The sequence below is a fragment of the Mus musculus genome, chromosome 8, assembly GCF_000001635.26.
Source record: "Mus musculus strain C57BL/6J chromosome 8, GRCm38.p6 C57BL/6J".
Taxonomy (NCBI): Eukaryota; Metazoa; Chordata; class Mammalia; order Rodentia; family Muridae; genus Mus; species Mus musculus.
In genome coordinates this window covers 105602759-105620349 of record NC_000074.6, presented here as the reverse complement: position 1 = coordinate 105620349, position 17591 = coordinate 105602759, and the positions used below count along the sequence as shown (strand labels likewise).

Below are 17591 nucleotides of genomic sequence, written 5' to 3'. Positions count from 1 at the left end.
ACGTACATCAAAGCCCAGGCCCACACGGCCTTTACCTTCCTGGGCAGATGTGGCAGAGTTCCCCCATAGCTTGCTGCGTTCACACACTTCCTGGAATACACGCGCTTCCCGCAGCAGCCGTTCCAGGGCCCAGGCCTCCTGGCAGCGCAGGGGTCCAAATGTGCCCAGTTTCTAGAGGACAAGGGTTGCCAAGTAGTTTAGGCTTCATGGCGAGGGTTGGGGAGGATGGGGGTCAGGAGAGTACAGGTCCCAGCATGCATTGGGAGAGGCCAAAGCAGGAAGAGTATAGGAGGTATTACATCCAATAGGCACCAAATGCCAGGACCCTGGGGCATTGCAGTATAGAACTGAGAGGTTTCGAGGGTTGGATTGGAGTTCAGGGCTCCTTGGGGTAAGTGGCTGGGGGTGGGGAGGACATTATCCCCTCACCAGCAGGAGGCGGCTGCAGTGGTACAGGTGCTGGACCAAGGTAGCATCCAGGGCTGAACACCCTGTGCTTAGAGACTGGCCATTTGATGAGTCTAGTCTGTCCTCTGCCACAACCTCTGGGCTGCTTGTGTGCCTGAGAGAAAAAAATGGAATCAACGCCCCACCTAAGAGCACACATCACCTTCTGGTCATCAGATTTTATTTTTATTAAGCTTCTCCCACCCAGAATGGAAGAACAACAGGAAGACACAGACACGAGGTAAGTTCACAGGGGACTTAGGGGAGAACGAGGCCATAACCAGCAATGAGAAATATGGGTCTTTATAGTCGGTCTACTTTTTGCTACCTCTGCTAGGACCAAAGGGACTGGTGGGCCCGAGATGGGCGCCAGTAGGATTGCAGGCGGGATGGTCTATGAAACGTGGGCTGTAAAGGACGCAGGGCTTGGGACTGGAACCTAGGAAGTCGTAAATGGAGGAGGGATCGGGTGCGACTCTCAAATCTGAATCGGTAAAATCTGTTCCAGGAATGAGAGCCCAGTGGCCGGGGCCTCCGGGAGAGTCGGGGTCTTGACGGAGGGGAGCGGTGCTGGAGGACACAGGGTGTAGGGGGAGGCGCTGAAAGAGCTGCTTCACAGGGTGGGTCCAAGGTGAGGTCAAGGGAAAGAAGAGAAGCAGGAGGCTCACAAGCTGATGGGGACGTGCAGGGGAGGCAGACATTGCTGAGATGAACAGGGTGGCCAGAAACACTGGGATGGACAGAGTTGGTAACATGGACATCAAAGACACATGAGGTATGCTCGGAAAAACACAGCTATTCTACCACAAGCCCATCCTCATGTATTCTACCTGGTCCCACCTGGCTACTTCCCATCCTGCATTTCTCCCAACCCACCTGCTCCTCTGCCTTACATCACTTTACCTCTTCCCCTTCATCTCTCCCTGCCCCACCAAGTTCCCAGTCTTGCCTTGCCTGGCTGCCTCACCTGTCCCCGGGACCATCGTTGTCTTCATCTTCATCATCATTGAGGAAGCTGAAGCTCTCCAGGGCATGCTCCACAGTGATGCTAAGACTGGAAGCCCGGCTTCGAGTCAGGCCTTGTCTCTGCTGGGATTGTAAAGAGGGTCAGAGCTACTGGCACTGGTTGGCAGCTGTCCCTGTGCGGCCTCAGCCCAGCCCAGTCTAGCCTCCTTACCATGAGCAGACTCTCCAGCCGAGTCACCTCCTGCTCCAGGCCCTGCAGCTCAGGGAACTGACCACGATAGTCATCAAGGGCAGACATTAGGGTCCCAAGAGCTTCTTCAAGCCTTCTGTCCCCAGCTCCTCCCGTTGCCTCAGGGACTGGGGCTTGAGCAACTGCGGCCAGGTTATGTTCTGAATGTTGGGGTTCAGGGGCACTAGATGAGGGAGAGGAACTTGGGCTCTTAGGGATTTGTTCTGGGGAATCCGGGGCAGGGCTTGTGAGGGGTTTTGAACCAGAGGAAGCAAGACTCTGGTAAGAGGTGCAGGAAGCTGTGGGGTCTGCTTTAGTGTAGGGAGGGGAGGCTGGGTGACTACAGGGCAGAGGTTCAGTGCCTGGGCCGGTGGATTCTGCAGAGGAGCTGGAGATTATAGCCACGTCTGTAGAAGGGGAGGGGCTTTCAGTTGTGGAAATGGGACTTGTAGTGGTCTGGACCGGGCCCACAGCACCGGTGGTATGAGTTGACATCTTGGCTTCTTGAGTGGGACTAGTGGTACTGTGGCCGGAGCTTGGAGTAGTGCAGGTGGGACTTACAGTGGTATGGGTGGGGCTCGGGGTAGTGTGTATGGGGCTCGGGGAGCTATGTGTAGGGCTTACAGTGGTGTGGGTGAGGCGTATAGTAGTATGGGTAGGGCTTGGGGTACTGTGAGTAGGGCTTGGGGTAGCCTGGGTTGAGTCTGTTGCATTGGGAACAGAGCCTGTGGAGGTGAGGGGAGAGGGCGTGGTTGTGTGGGCAGAACCTATAGTGGTGGAAGTTAGGCTTGGAACACTGTTGACAAGGCTTACAGCACTATATGCAGAGCTTGTCGTAGTATGTGTGATGCTGGGCAACTCAGAAGGGGCGGAGTCTGTGGTTTTGTGAACCAAGTCTAGCTGTGTCGTTGGGGCAGGGTCTATAAATGTGGGGGCGGGGCCAGTTGTACTGAGGGCGGGACTTGTGGCAGAATGGCCATTGTTGAGGACAGGCAGAACACTACTGACACGCTCCACGTGGGTGGAATCTGGATAGACAAGCGGGCTAGGCCCTGGGATTGGGCTTTGTGAGTCCACAGCTTCCACGGCCTCAGTCAAGGCAGCATCCACGCTGGCCTCGCTGATGTGGCTGAGAGTCCGGCTGTAAGGGGCATGCCCATTGACCAGGGATGGGGTCATGGCTGGCTCTTCATCCATGGAACCAGACGTGAGGCTCTCTGGCCTTCGGAAGGCAACTTGGACAGGCAGGGGCTCAGGCTGTTGCACCAGAGGCTTGGGAGTTGAGTGTCGAGCTGTGCCAGAGAGCTGCGGGCTTGATGAATCATCTGACGATTCAGAGGACAGGGACCAGGCCGTCCCATTCTCGAGCTCCTCCTGTCGCCGTAACATGTTCTAAGAGAGAAAGAAGTGCACTTCAGGGTCACACCAAAAAGACCCAGGGAGATGGTAAGATCTGGGGCCTGCAGTTTGGCTCACATAAAAGGCCTGTTCTCGGAGTGAGGGTGTGTCTGGCGGGCTCTGGCTATATGTGGAAAATCGCTTGGTGACTGTGGAAGCTTTGTTGACTGTAGAAGCAGCTGAAGGCTGGTCATCCTTGTCAAAGGGACTGTGAAGGGAAAAAAGATGTTAGTTATGCTGCCGCCTTCCTTGGCCCTGCCCTGAGCCCGTCGTGCCTACCAACCTCCATATGACTTCTAGGCTTAGCTTGATGGTGCCAAGATCATTGATATCCACAGCCACAACCTGGGGCAGGGCGGCAAACAGGTCCTTGGTCTCACAGGAGACACTGCCCACGACTACGTGGTTAGCCAGTCCCTTTAATTCTGTCACCTGTAGCCAAGAATGCACGGAGAGGTCACACAAGTGTAGGGGCTTCAGGGCATTCAGAAATCTGAGTTTGCATAGAGTTTATAAGATAGTCACAGGGTCACGAGGCCATGCAGGTTACTCGAGGAGAAGAGTTTCTAGGGACCATAAGGCCACGGAGGCAATCTGGGAACAAGAGTATCATGGAAATCCATGTTGGTATAGTCATTGGAATTACAGGTTCACAGCCTCATGGGAGTTCAGGAAACCAAAAATCCATAATGTCAGAATATCATAAAGGTCTCAGTATCAAAGTAATGAGGTATGGGAATTACAAAGTTGTCTTCAAGGCCCACAGAAAGAGGACTATGGGAGCTAAAGAGGTCATGAAGTTACATTTACAGGGCCATAGAGCCATAAGGGACCACAGGAATGAGAGATTGTCACAAGAAATTCACAGGATAACGGGGTTCACAGGAACAAGCTGGCTTATGGATCTGGTCGGAAAAAAAAATCACCTTGATAGACAGGAATTCTGTGAGTAGAGGAAGAAAGACGGTCTCTTCACTGTCCCACACCTGCTTGCCACTACTCTCTATCCGGCCTCGCAACTTCCAGCGCTGACGGCCATATTTCATGCAGATCTGGGGAGACAGGCAGGGTGAAGTAGCTCTCAGGACGGCAATTTGCTAAGCTTCCACCCCAGCTTTCTCATGCACAGCCCTCATACCTCATATTGATCGCCCACACACAGCCTGGCGAAGCCAGCCAGCCCTGGGCACAAAAGGAGAAGATGAGCCATGCTGAGGGCCTTAAGCATCCCCATTCCTGCCTCTCTTCTGCCTCTACAACTCAGTACCTTTCATCCGGAGATGAAACTCGCCCAACTGTGCCTCCAGCTCATTCTCCAGAAGACACATGCTCTGGGGGGAGGGGAAGGGTGGATATGTGAGGGAGAATGTGAGGGAACGAAGAACTAATCTACCCTCAGCAACCCACACCTTGTGACTCTGCCACAGTGGTCCTCATCTCTCACCTCTGTATACTCTCGATGGCCTCGAGTGGCCTCGGCCAGGCTGTCTCGGGCCTCTCGACTCCCTGGGGACCCAGTGCTATAGGCGCGGACCATGTTGTAGGCACCATCCCTGAGACGCCGCTGGACACAGTATGCTTCATACAACTCGTCAATCTGAAATGGTGACAATAGGGTAGAGGGAGGGGACTCACCACCGAGAACCGCTGGGGTTGTCCGGGATGGATGATCTCCTCCCACTACCCACGCTGCACGCATGCTGCACAAGTACCTTACTGGCATGGAATTCCAGTCGTCGAAGAAAGCGTTCAATGGACTTGACTTGCTAAGGGAGAGTTGAGTCAGAAAGAGCCTAAATCTCAGGACTCTCTCCTGAGCCAGCTCCCTTCCAACACTATTCTACATGCATACACTTACCTTGTCCAAGTCATACAGGAAGCCCTACAGAGGGAAATGAGAACAGATGCTTAGAAAGCAAGAGGAGGACCCCAGGAAGGTAACTGCCCATCCAGCTATTCTTCGGGACTCAACAGAAGTGTTTCCTCATTTGACAGTCCTCTTCCCAGGAAGAAGGAAGCACCCTGGCCCTCTCCTATGCACTGCCATATAATCTCTTGCTGTCCTGGGTAAGGCCTGAACTCTCGCACTGGAAATTCTTGTGGATCTCAAGCAGAAGGTACACGCCAAAGAAGTTAGGATAGATACGCCTACCAGCTCACCTCAGAACACAGCCCAGTAACCATACAAGGTTGATTTGCCCAACCCCTATACTGTAGAGGGTTGATTTGCCCGTCCCCTACTCTGTGGAGACGAGGAGTGGTCCAGGGCATCCCCTATCATTACTCACTAGGCGGGAATTCCTTTTGGACTCCTTTATCTGGCGCTGGAGCTTCTCCTGCTCCTGCTGATGCACTTCCAAGTAGGCCCTGGGGGAGAGGCAAAGGACAAGAGTCAACTTATCAAGCCTTAAGCTGACAGTTGTAAGAAAAGGGTGCAAGGCTAGAGAAGATTCAAACTTGCAGAGAGAAACCTCTGTGAAATCCTGGGACATTGCATTCAAGAGGAGATTGCTTACGTCAGTCCCCGCTTAAGAGCAGTGTACACCAGGTCCAGCCTCTCTGGCTGCGGCACCTTGGGAGCTGGATGGGCCACAGAAAACATCCTTGACACTCGGGAGAGCACTAGGGGCTTCCGTGGGGGCCCTGGTGGGCTGAAGACAGTGAAGCTCCTGAAGAAGAGACTGCCTTTAGAAAGGGATGTCAACAAGAATCCCCCAAACCCTCACTACCCCAGTCCCAACCCCATCTAACTCTCTCAACCCCACTAAAACCCTTGCCGCGTACCTGGGCCCGCGCTCGTGGCTGCCGAGGACGCCTGCGAAGGACTGGCTCCTACTGACCCGGGCGCTGAGCAGGCGGCGCTGCGGCCGCACCGACAGGGACATCATGGAATGAGTTCGCGCGGGGCTCCCTGGGGGTGGCGGGGGTGTGTGTCCAGCACCAATCGGGTCCCTGAAGCCCCTTTCCCGTGACTGGGTCCCAGGGTTGGGGCAAGCCCTCCCTGGTCGCCAGGTACAGCTGCCCCAGTGGGTTCCAGCCTCGGCAGTCTTAGCCTCATTGGCCCCCGCGCTAATGACAGGGCAGTGGCAGGAGACTCGGCCTCGGACTCAGCGTGGCCTCCGCCGGCCCCTACTTCCTGCGGAGGTGCGGGCTCCGCCTGTCGCGGGGCAGGAAGGGGGTGTCTCGCGGGGACCCTCCTCCAGCTGGGAAGGAGCAGGAAAGGGGCGGGGCGCGCAAAGAATGTGCGGAAGCGCCTGTTTACCCGGGGGCGGGGCGGCATCCCCAGCCCTTCCCCTGACCGCCCCCACCCCTTCGTGGACCGAGAGGTTGAGTACCACCACCCCGGTAGGCCGTGGGAGGTCATGGGGCGGGGCACGCATTAGGATCACAGTAGAGCTGACAGTCCAGGCCAGTGCAGGTTTGGCTCACCTAACCCACCACTCAGTGTAAACACTGCCCCCAACTCAGGCCGACTCGCGGGCGCCTAGAAGCCAGAATCCTCCAGGCTGGGAGCCCGGGGATTCCCGGGATTGGGGGTGCCGAATGAGAAGTGCCCCGCCACCTCCACTTTTCTATAAACGTGACTTGGAAACCGAGTCATGGACCCATGGTTCTCCTGCCCTTGGAGGGAAGGAGTTCACGGCCGAACCCCCAACCCAACCTATTCCCAACGAAACACGCACTCTAAGCCCCCAGAATCCCGTCTGCATCCCTTGTGGCCATCTCTGGAGACTTCGCAGCTCCAAGCCAAGTCCTACGTGACTTGGAAACCGAGTCATGGACCCATGGTTCTCCTGCCCTTGGAGGGAAGGAGTTCACGGCCGAACCCCCAACCCAACCTATTCCCAACGAAACACGCACTCTAAGCCCCCAGAATCCCGTCTGCATCCCTTGTGGCCATCTCTGGAGACTTCGCAGCTCCAAGCCAAGTCCTACCTCTCTTTTTGGAGTTCATAGTAAGTTCCGGACGGCCCCCGACTCACGCTCACCCACTGTGTCCCGCTGGCCCGGGGTTTTTGGTACCAGCCCCGTTGGGCTCCAAGCTCACTGCCAGCGGCTCTGGCCCCGGTTTCTGGCTGCTCTCGGCGCCTCCTGCCCGCCCAGTTCCTGCCTCCTGACTCAGCCCGCCGGGATGGGGCGGGACTGGTCTCCTGGACTAAGGGGACACCGAACCTCAGTCTGCTTAGCTTCTGTAAGAGGTTACTAGGGGCTTCCCTCGGCAGTGGGCTGACACAGGGTTTGTGGCTAGGAACGCTTGTGAAAGGAGTTGAATACTAGAATGAATATAAAAGGACAGAATAAAGAGACTATAGGAGGCTGTAATAGTTGTTCAAGGGTTTGGAGAGATGGCCCAGAGGTTAAGAGTGTTAGCTTCTCTTCCAGAGGTTCCAGGTTCAATTCCTAGCACCCACATGGCAGCTCACAACTTTCTGTAACTCCAGTTCCAGGGGATTTGACACCCACACACAGACATAAACAGGCAAAAAACACCAATACACATGAAATGAAATATGTCCAAATGAGCCTGCTGAGAAAAGATTCACAAAGAAAGACTGGGTTCTATATGTGTGAAGTGAGTAAGAAGGAGGTTGGGGTACAGGAGTTGTGCCAATGGATGACACTGGATAATAAGGACTCTGAAGAAGCTGAGAAGAGAGAGGAAACGAAGCGGTGGAAGTGGGGCTATCCCTAAAGCCCACTTGCACCTGTGTCTCTCCTTTCCCTTGGACCAAGGGAAAAGGATCAGGTCCTATTACCCAGCCAGGGTTTTCCCTTATAGCGGAAGATAGGACTGTTTTCTTCCACCCATAGCCTGAATTCCCTTGTACTGGCTTTCTGGATCCCAACATCTCTTACTTGAACATCCAGCATGAACTATGTGTTCCTATGGACTGCCTAGCTAACCCTTTATGCATCTTTCAGCTCCCCTACCCAAAACCCTAGCCTAATCATCTACTCTGGAATGCCCTTTTCCTAAACCACAGACAGCCTCACTGTCCGTAATCTCTCCATCATCACTACTGCATCTGTTTGTTACCTGAGACCCCTGGTCCCCCAGTCCCACAACTCATTTATTCAACTACCCACTTAATGACAAGCACGTGCCAATCACTGGAGATACAGCCTGAAGATTCATAGACACCACTGGGCACCTACCTCGTGGTCCGCCTCTGCTTGCTTTCTCTTCCAGCTCCCTCCCACCTTTCTTCCCTACCTTCTCTGCACATCCTCTTCCCAGCCTGCATCCACAGCCAGCCTTCTATCTCTTGCCTGCTGTTAGCATCCTCAGTGCCCTGCACTTCTGTCTTCCCTGGCAGACACCAAGCCTGGCAAAACACCTCCCTGTCCTTGCAGCTTCTACGCTCCGCCTGGATCGAGCTCAGAGGTCTTGGCACAGCAGCCCGGCTGGAATCACGGTGCAATCCTCAACCGCAGATGGTTCTCACTTCCTACCTGGGAAATTACCCTGTATGGCTCTAGTCTTTTTCTCCCTCCTCAGAGAAAATGGATACCTCAGATTAGACCATTCAACTCACCAGTAAATTCAAGTCACTCTCACATCAAAACTGAAAACTATCCAAATGCCCATTGATAATAACAGGATCACTATGTGATGAAAAATATGAAACATAAATAAGTACATGCAGTGGACCTTACAGGTATCGGCCAGTGACAGACACAATACACAAGTAAGTAAGGAGATATTACTCCCTTGAAAATGACGTTCAAAAACAAGTGGGAGGGCTGGAGGGTTGGCTCAGTGGTTAAGAGCACCGACTGCTCTTCCAGAGTTCCTGAGTTCAATTCCCAGCAACCACATGGGGGCTTGCAACCATCAGTAATGGGATCTGATGTCCTCTTCTGGCATGTCTGAAGACAACTACAGTGTACTCGCATACATAAAATAAAAATAAATCTTAAAAAAAGTGTGAAAGTGTCTGGGCATGGTGGCCTATCCCTGTTATCTAATCACCCAGAAGGCAGAGGCAGGAGGATAAGATGTTCATGGCTAGACTAGGCTACAAAGTTAGCCTAGGCCACATGAGAGCATGTCTCAAAAACAAATAAACAAACAAACAAAAACAAAAACAGAACAAAAAGCACACAAAAACCAATTTAGGATGGCAGGGGCTAGATTAGTAGTTGTCCTGGTCGGTTTCCTCCAACTTGACACAAGCCTAGATATATTTGGGAAGAGAATCTTACCTGAGAAAATATCTCCATCTTGGCCTGTAGGCAAGACGCCTTTTTTTGTTGTTGTTTTCTGTTTTTGTTTTGGGGGGACAGGATCTATGTAGCTATGTAGCTCTGATTGGCTGGCCTGAAACTTGCTGTGTAGACCAGGTTAACCTTGAACTCATAGAGATATCTACCTGTCTCTGCCTCCTGAGTGCTCGGATTAAAGGCAGGTGCCACCACAACTGACTTCCCAGTTTTTCTTGATTAATGATGAATTTAAGAGAGCCCAACCCAATTGGGGGTGGTGCTACCCCTTGGCAAGTGATCCTGGGGTGTATAAAAAAGCAAACTCAGCAAGCCCATGGAAAGCAAGCCAATAAGCAGCATTCTTCCGTGGCTTCTGTTTCAGTTCCTGCCACCAGGTTCCTGCCCTGCCTCAGTTCCTGCCCCAACTCTCTCAGTGATGAACTGTTACCTGGAAATATAAAATGAAATAAACCCTTTCTTCTCCAAGGTTGTTTCTGATCATAGTGCTTTATTACAATAATGAAGTCCTAAGTCAGACAGTAGTTACCCTTAGGCTGTAACTGGAAGTAGGCAAAAGGGGTCTTCCAAAGCGTTGCCAAGGTTACACTTCCTGATGGTACATTGGTGTGTTCCATTACAGAATGGTTCACGATGTACATTTAGGACAGACCTCTTTGTGTGTGTGTGTGTGTGTGTGTGTGTGTGTGTGTGTGTGTCTGTCTGTCTGTCTGTCTGTGTTTGTGTCTAGGAGTGATAGGGTCTTAGTTATATTCCCCAAGCAATTCTTAGGCTCAAGCAGTCTTGCTGCCATAGCTTTCTGATAAGCTTGGACCTTAGGTGTATGCCACAGTGCCTGCCTATTTTCTGCACACATTAAAGTACATTATACAGTTGGACTTAAGTAGATAACTACAGGTAGTCTAGAATCTAGCTCAGTGGTAAAGTATATGCTTAGTATGCTCAAAGCTTTGGATTCAATCACCAGCAACACACACACACACACACACACACACACACACACACACACACACACACAGAGCGAATGAGTAACAATAGAAAAGAAATTCCCTCCCCGTGTGTCCCGTGTCTTGCTCTCCCCATCCCCATCCCACTGCTCCTTCTGAGTCAAGTTTCTGGAAGAATGATCTACTTCCATTTCCTAGCCACACCCACCCACTCCTCTCCCCAGGCTAGCTGGCTTTTTGCACCCACCCGTCCAGTGGCTAGTCTTGACAGGGTCAACAATGACCCTCTGTTGCTGAATCAACCCTATATCTAATGTCTAGTCCTTATCCTGCTTGATCTCAATAAAGTATTCAACTTGGTGGTTCCCTTCCTATTCCTTAAGCCCTTCCTTCTCTTGAATTTCAAGAAGCAACTTACTTCTGTTTTCTACCTACCTCTTTAGCCGCACATTTTCCCTCCACAGAGGACCTGTTTCTCTGTTTATCCCCACTTAGACTTCATTGTTTGAGCCCTTGGGCTATGTACCCCTCTGTCAGCACCCTTATCTATCCTCAGCCAAACTGCCCTGCTTATCCAACTGTCTCCCAGATGTCTCCCCACAAGCTAACTGACAGTGTGTGGTGGCCTGTAAAGGAAGATGAACTGAGTTTGAGGTCACTGAACCGACCACATTTCCAGTCTTAACCACCCCAGGACAGTCCTGTTGCCTACAAGTCCAGTTGTTCAAAACAGAAACTGAGAGTCATCCTCTGTGCTGCTGTGAGTTGCACCTCACCTCCACTCAGTCACCCACTCTTGGCTCATCAAGCTGCTAGATGTCTCTAGATCCAGTGCTGATAGTACAAGCTTATAAATCCATCTACCTGGCAGGCTGAGGCAGTAGGATCAAAAGTTCAGGCCTGCCTGAACTAAAAAGTCAGCCTGGCTAGCTTACTAAAAGTCTATCACAAAATTTAATATATATGTAGATAGATAGATAGATAGATAGATAGATACATACATACATACATACATACATACATATATTTAGAGTTTGGGGGGGTATAGTTCAATGGTAAAGTGTTTGGTCAGCTTGCTTAAGGTCTTAGTTCAATATCCAGTACACACACACACACACACACACACACACACACAGACACACACACCCCTCTAGAATCCGCACCTTCACATCAGGACCAAGCTATGACTAGCTGTACTCTAGAATCATATAGCAGCATCCTAGTATGCTCCCTGTCCCCCCTTTATCCTGCAACCATCCATTCTCTATTCACCAACAGTCTAGAAAATTCTAGTCACCCACAATTAAACAAACAAACAAACAAACAAAACCATCCCTTTTAAAATGTTTACTGCACATCAGGCATTATGCTGTACAAAGATCATTTAATTCCAGCAAGGAAACCCACGTAGGTGAGTCTTATTAACCCTGCTTCACAGATGAGGTCACCTGGCTGTATGTGACCTTGGGCAAGTCTCTTAAGCTTTTGGACTTCAGATCTAATGAGGATAATAAGCACAACCCCTGCTGGAAGCATGAAGTGAGTGAGATACCTCCATCTACCGGGAGTGTTAAGGGAGATGTGTGTCATGCACAAGTATTAGCTGCTATGGCTAATGAATACTAATTTACCCAAGACTACACAGCTAGTAAGGAGCAGGGCCCAGATCCAAGCAGAGGCTTTCTGACCTAAGACCCTAAATCTTTCTATTTCGGAAAAATTCACAGCTACCTGCTGCCCCTAGAATAAAGACCTATGCTTCCTTCCCAGGTCCTTGTCCTCTTCTCTAGCAACTGTGACCCCTTCCTGTCACACTTAAGGTTCTTAGCATCTGAGCAGCAAAACCCATTCCTCCCATACCCTCTTTCCACTAGTGTGTGTGTGTGTGTGTGTGTGTGTGTGTGTGTGTGTTGTGTGTGTGTTGGTGTGTGTGTTGCTAGGTTCAGACTAAGACCTTAGGCAAGCACTCTACAACTCAGCTGCATCCCAGCCCCCCCCCCTTCTCTCTACCCTTAGCCTGCTTAACTCCCTCTCATTTTCTACTGTCCCCCTAACAACTTCTTCCAGGAAGCCTACCCTGAGTTGGTTCCCTCTTTTTGGCGCCTCTATAGCTTCCTCTCTCTGACCCTCAAGGCCACGTGGCTAGCTGTAGTTCTCCAGGTTCTATCTTCCCACCAGTCTATTAGCCTCTGAGTCCTGGGACCTACCTGCCTGCCCACTACACTCAATTCCTGGGCTCTCCACCAGCACCTAAGCATCTGAAAGAAGGAGGGAGCTGAGTTGGGGAGCTGGGCTGCTCAGTCTTTGAAACAGGATCCTGACCTGCTAGAACCCTGATTCCCTACCCAACTTAAGATTCTTCCCACTAGGGGGCGGGAGAGATGCCTCAGCGGTTAAGAACACTGACTGCTCCTCCAGAGATCCTGAGTTCAATTCCCAGCAACCATATGGTGGCTCACAACCATCTATAATGGCATCTGATGTCCTCTTCTGGTGTGTCTGAAGGCTGCTACAGTGGTAGTCATATATACAAAATAAATAATTTTTTTAAAAAAATTCTTCCCACTTCATGGGGCAGGCCTGCTCCCAGGGACAGAGACAGGATTGAGGTGTCCTGGGATTCTGATTGTTGTCATCTTTCATTTTCATCCTTCATTTTCTTTCCATGGCAACATCTCTGCTGCCATTTAACCTCTACATTCAGGAATCATGACAAGTGACACCAACCACCACCACCTCACCCCACTGCCATTAAATGGCCATAGAGAACGTACATCTGACTGCTCACTTCTGGGAGAGGCAGAATCTCCTTCCCTGTTGGACAGAAAGGGCTAACACCGCCTCCCCCGCCCCCCATCCTCACCCCTACCTGGAGCTAAGGGAGAGGAACTATCTCAACTGGTAGGTGCTGGCTGCTAAGAGAAGTCTCAGCTCCTGCCAACTCAGGTGAGTTCTGGAAACGATAAAGAATCAAGTCCCAAAGGTTATGAGGCGTGCAGCTCGACAGCGAATGGAATCTTAATTGCCTGCACGAACCCACTTTCCATAGACCTCCCGATCGTTCCTGTGTGCCAGGACAAAACCACCAGCATGGGGCGGAAAGTAAGACCAATAGTACTGTTCACCTAGCGCACACCACACTAGCTACAGCCTCTCCACGAGTCTCTAGGTCCAGCCCGACTCAGCTGTAGGGCTACAGTAGACTGAGGTAAACAGAAGCTATAAATAACCCAGGCAAAAGGGTGGCTGCAAGGGAGAAGGGGGTCGCGCGCAAAAGCCTGTCCCTGTCTCCATGGCAACTGCCCCAAACCTAGTTGCTGACGTCATCTGGCAGCCGCCAACCAGAACTGCCACTGAAAAGGGGAGGGGGGCCTGCTATGGCCTAAGACCCCCACCCCACCCCGGAACCGGGTGGAGACTACTTAGTGGCCTCACTTCCTGCCAGCCTCCTCCCTGGTCAGCTGGTCACATTCCCTGTCCCGCCGCGTTCTGGGAGCTGGACAGCCTCCCCCGGCTAGGTCTGGCTAGGTCGCGAGTCCCAGCGGTGGCGGATTGGGAACGCTCTGACTCACTCTCGCCCTCCTCGCCTGGTTTTCCACCTAGGCAGATCCTAGTCCAAACGCCTTGTGCGCTCCCCTCCCTCCCACCCAAACCCAGGCCCAGGGACTGCTCATCTCGCTCTGCTGCCCACAGGGCCCAGGACTGTGTGGGAGGTAGACGAGGGAGCCTTGGCAGTCCTTGTCCGGCTGTAGTGCTCCCAACCCCCACTGTCAATACTAGAGAGGTGGATAGTGAATTCTTGCTTCTTCCCAACCCAGCTGTGTGACCTTGAAAATGCTGCTAACCTCTCTGGCCCAGTATTTACATCTGCCAGATGGTCATACACCTTCTCAGAAGGCTGCATGTCAGTCGAATGTGCAGGTCCAAGACGCACGCAGCCACATAGACGGTGGCCAGGACACCGTTATTATTGTATTAGATTTTACACACGAGACCAGCCTGCACGCACATCAGAAATGATTTGGAAGGGCCGGTAAGAGAGGTCACACTCAGACTTAACTTAAGATAGGAGGACAGAGGGTCCTAAAAGCTGACATAGCCGGGGCTCTAGCCCTGGTTGAACAACCCCTTCCCCAAACCAGTTCTACAGGATGCTTAGTTCTGACTGTTTGCTGAGTCCCCATAGCAGCTTCCATTTCCAGGGACAGGGTCTGTCGACCGCCGCCAAAACGACCTTCTCCAGCTTCAGCTTCGGTTTGGGTGGAGAGTGTGGCCTCGGGCAAATTCAGTCTTCAGTCACCTCGGGCCTGGCCCCAAAGCAGCTTAGGTCGACCAGGGCCAGGAACACTAGCTAGCTCATCTAGGGGGTCTCCTGCACCCTGTCGCCCCGTTCCCATTCCCAGATCAGCCTCTGCCGCACCGCAGGCTCCAGGATAAAGCCAATCCCAGGCCCAGAAAGGCGTCTCAGGCTCGCCCTCGGGCCTGCCCACAGTGGAGCCCCGGGGCACTGCCGTGGCGGCCTGGGCGCGGAAGGGAAGGGAGGAGGCGGCGGGCGCGGCAGAGCCGGAGGCGGCGGCTTTTGTGGGGCGAAGCTGCGTTCTCCGTGCCCGGGGTGGGGGTGGGGGTGGGGAGAAAAGACACGGCGCGATCCGGGTCGCGAGAACGGGGTGAGGCGGGACCCGGTCGCAAGTCCGGGAGCCGATGGGCGGCGCGGGTGCAGGACGCACGGGATCCACAGCTCGCCCCTTCTCCCCGCCACGGCCTTAGGAAACGGCGCGGACACTCACATGGCTGCGCTGGGCTGCAAGGACCTCGCGCTGTCGGTACTCTCGGCGTTGCCCGGCCTGCTCGCGCTGCAGCTGCCGCTGTCGCCGCGGCCGGCGCCTGCCCCTCCCTCCTCTCCGCCGCCCCGCCCCGCCCCTCTGGGCCCCACCTCCTGCGCTCCCCTCCGGCTCCCGCACCCCGAAGGGGCGCCCACAGCTCGCTCCGCCTTCGCGAGTTACCCGGCAGAGTGGTCTGCCTACCGTGTCAACCAGCTTGTGGAAAGGGAGAGCGAAGGGAGAGCGAAGGTGTCTGCGGGAACCGGACAGCTTCCTGGGAACTGCATGCAGACCTTAAATCTGGGGTAGGGGGCGCTAGGGAACCCCTCCTACTTGCCTCTTACCCAGATCTCTGCAGCTCTAAAGACCTCAGGCTCCCTTCCTGTCACCATAAACAGGTTCTTGGAGCTGACACGGAAAGTTGGGGTGGTTGGAGGAAGTGCTTAGGGTCTGGAGAGGCTTAGATAAGGGAACCAGAATCTGGCCTAACCGTCGCACACCTTCTGGGTTGAAGTTCTGCCCCTCATCCCTTCCCACTTTTTCAGCCAGCCTCAGTTTCCCGCTGTAGGATCAGAGAGCCTTTTCGACAACGTCTTCCTTATAAATAGGGCTCATAGCTAGGCCAGGCAAGCGTGTAACCACTCAGCGGGTACTGCTTTCTGGGGAGTTACAGATTTTGTTTCTGGGATATAAGTGACTAACCTGGTAAGGTCTGGGTATGCGTACTGGGAACATACATTGGCCATGGGGGTCAAAGGCAAAAATGAGTTATGGTGTAACAGAGAGCTGGCCTGACCAACAAGCTGACTCCAATCCCCTACCCCTCCCATTATTAACCAGATGCTATTAGCTCTCTCCAACCCCCTGTCCCTATCCTCCACCTCTTGGCGTTCCTGTTTCCTGCAACATCTCATCTTTTGAGGTAGGTCAGGCATACTCAGGGGTGGTCTGATGGATTTTAAGAGGTGCCTGAATTTCTGAGCCTGACACTGATCCTGAGCGTAGGTCTCAACAACCCGATATGGTAGGATTCTGGAATACCAACATCTTCATCCCCCTAGGCTCTTTCCAGAGACACCCTCAGCCTCTTTCTCAACCCTCCAGGCTTTTCCCCCAGAACACTTGCTTGTTCCAGAGCCCTGGATGCCCTTGTGAATGCCCCCATCCCTTTCCCAGGATTTTTTTTTCTTTTAAACACAGGGTCTAACACTATGTAGCCCTGGCTGTTCTGGAACTCTCTCTGTAGAGCAGGCTGGCCTCAAACACCCAGAGATCACCCAGAGATCTACCTGCCTCTGCCTCCCAAGTGCTGGGATTAAAGGCATGCGCCACCACTGCCGGGCTCTTTTTTTTTATTTTTTATTTAATTTATTTAGTTTTATTTTATGTGCATTGGTGTTTTGCCTGCATGTATATCTGTGTGAGGATGTCAGATCCCCTGGTACTGGAATTACAATTGTGAGTGATTGGCCTGTGGGTGCTGGGAATTGAATCCAGGTTCTCTGGAAAAAACAGCCAATGTTTTGAACTGCGGAGCCATCTCTCCAGACCCCCCTCCCCAGAACTCTCAAAACTTGTCGTCCCTGGACCTCTGGCTAGCTCTAAAGCTTCCCCCTTCAGCAAAAGATTCTTCAAGTACTTTTTCGGCAGATGACCTCTTCTCTTTTTTTCTCGGTCAAGTTTCTGACCAACTCCTCTCAGACCTTGAATCAGGACCAGGTAGCAAGCAAGCCACCTGCATGTAGGGAGGGGCCCTGTGCGTGAGTTAAGGAATCTGACTGTGGTATCTAAGCATTTTAGTGCAGAGATCAACACTGTCCTGGCTCCTAGTGGGAGTTTTGAAGGACAATTTGTTGAATGAAAGAGTGAACGAGCCAGTATCAGTAACCTGCTCTGTCAACCCTCCCTCCCCTCTCTTCTTGCCCCACCCCAAACTTCCATTCTTTTCTTGACTCTTCTGGGAATCAAATCCAGGAGCAAGTGCTCTCCTACTGAGCTACACTGTCTGTCTTTGGTCCACAGAGACGGGGCCTTGCTATGAGACCAGGCTAATCCCAAACTCACACTATTCCTACTTCTGCCTGCTACGTGCTAGGATTGAGGTTGTATGCCACTGTACCTGGTTCCTAGTCCTCCAGGCTGTGCACACTTGACATCTTTAAAATGCATTATCTCCTCTTCTCTCCCACATTACCAATGCTCTGTCATCCATCCATTCACCAGTGAATATTCCTGAGCACCAAGAGTTGGGAAATGTGCTGGTTGCTAGAGTGGCAATGGCTTAGAGCTGTCCCTGTGCCACCACCACTTGGCTAATCAAGACACTTTCTGAGAAACATGTTCAGCTTTCAAAGACTGACATCATATAATTCTACTTCAAGAAACCCTTCCGGTCTATAGTACTTTGAATAGAACCCATGGCCCAAGGACTGCTGGGTAAAAATCACCCTACTGCTAAGAGCTTAATTTCAGCCTGAACATCCTCACATTATGAAAAAAAAAAAAAAAAAAAAAAAAAAGAAGAAGAAGAAGAAGAAAGAAAAAGTTTTGCCAGGCACT

General features: G+C 52.3%; 1 protein-coding gene and 1 non-coding gene across 8 annotated transcripts in view; both read right to left on the bottom strand.

Annotated features, from left to right (window-relative positions):
• The window catches only part of Ripor1 (RHO family interacting cell polarization regulator 1), a 28133-nt gene that overhangs the window by 1870 nt on the left and 8672 nt on the right, over positions 1–17591 (bottom strand). For 2 of the 7 annotated variants that reach the window (XM_011248531.3, XM_006531462.4), the window contains exons 2-16: positions 5825–5951; positions 5557–5709; positions 5329–5407; positions 4899–4922; positions 4753–4806; positions 4485–4637; positions 4308–4371; positions 4179–4222; positions 3967–4092; positions 3324–3472; positions 3119–3248; positions 1625–3034; positions 1415–1536; positions 430–562; positions 36–171 (exon numbers count right to left, since the gene is read on the bottom strand). In XM_011248531.3, coding sequence (XP_011246833.1) covers positions 36–171; positions 430–562; positions 1415–1536; positions 1625–3034; positions 3119–3248; positions 3324–3472; positions 3967–4092; positions 4179–4222; positions 4308–4371; positions 4485–4637; positions 4753–4806; positions 4899–4922; positions 5329–5407; positions 5557–5709; positions 5825–5951 — 2904 coding nt within the window. Of the gene's footprint in view, positions 1–35; positions 172–429; positions 563–1414; positions 1537–1624; positions 3035–3118; positions 3249–3323; positions 3473–3966; positions 4093–4178; positions 4223–4307; positions 4372–4484; positions 4638–4752; positions 4807–4898; positions 4923–5328; positions 5408–5556; positions 5710–5824; positions 5952–6976; positions 16596–17591 lie in introns of those variants that run through there. The other 5 variants (XM_006531461.4, NM_001081241.2, XM_011248532.3 and 2 more) reach the window with 5 other exon arrangements.
• On the bottom strand, positions 4777–4884 carry Mir1966 (microRNA 1966). Its single transcript, NR_035492.1, has one exon. It is a non-coding gene; the product is annotated as a microRNA 1966 (primary transcript).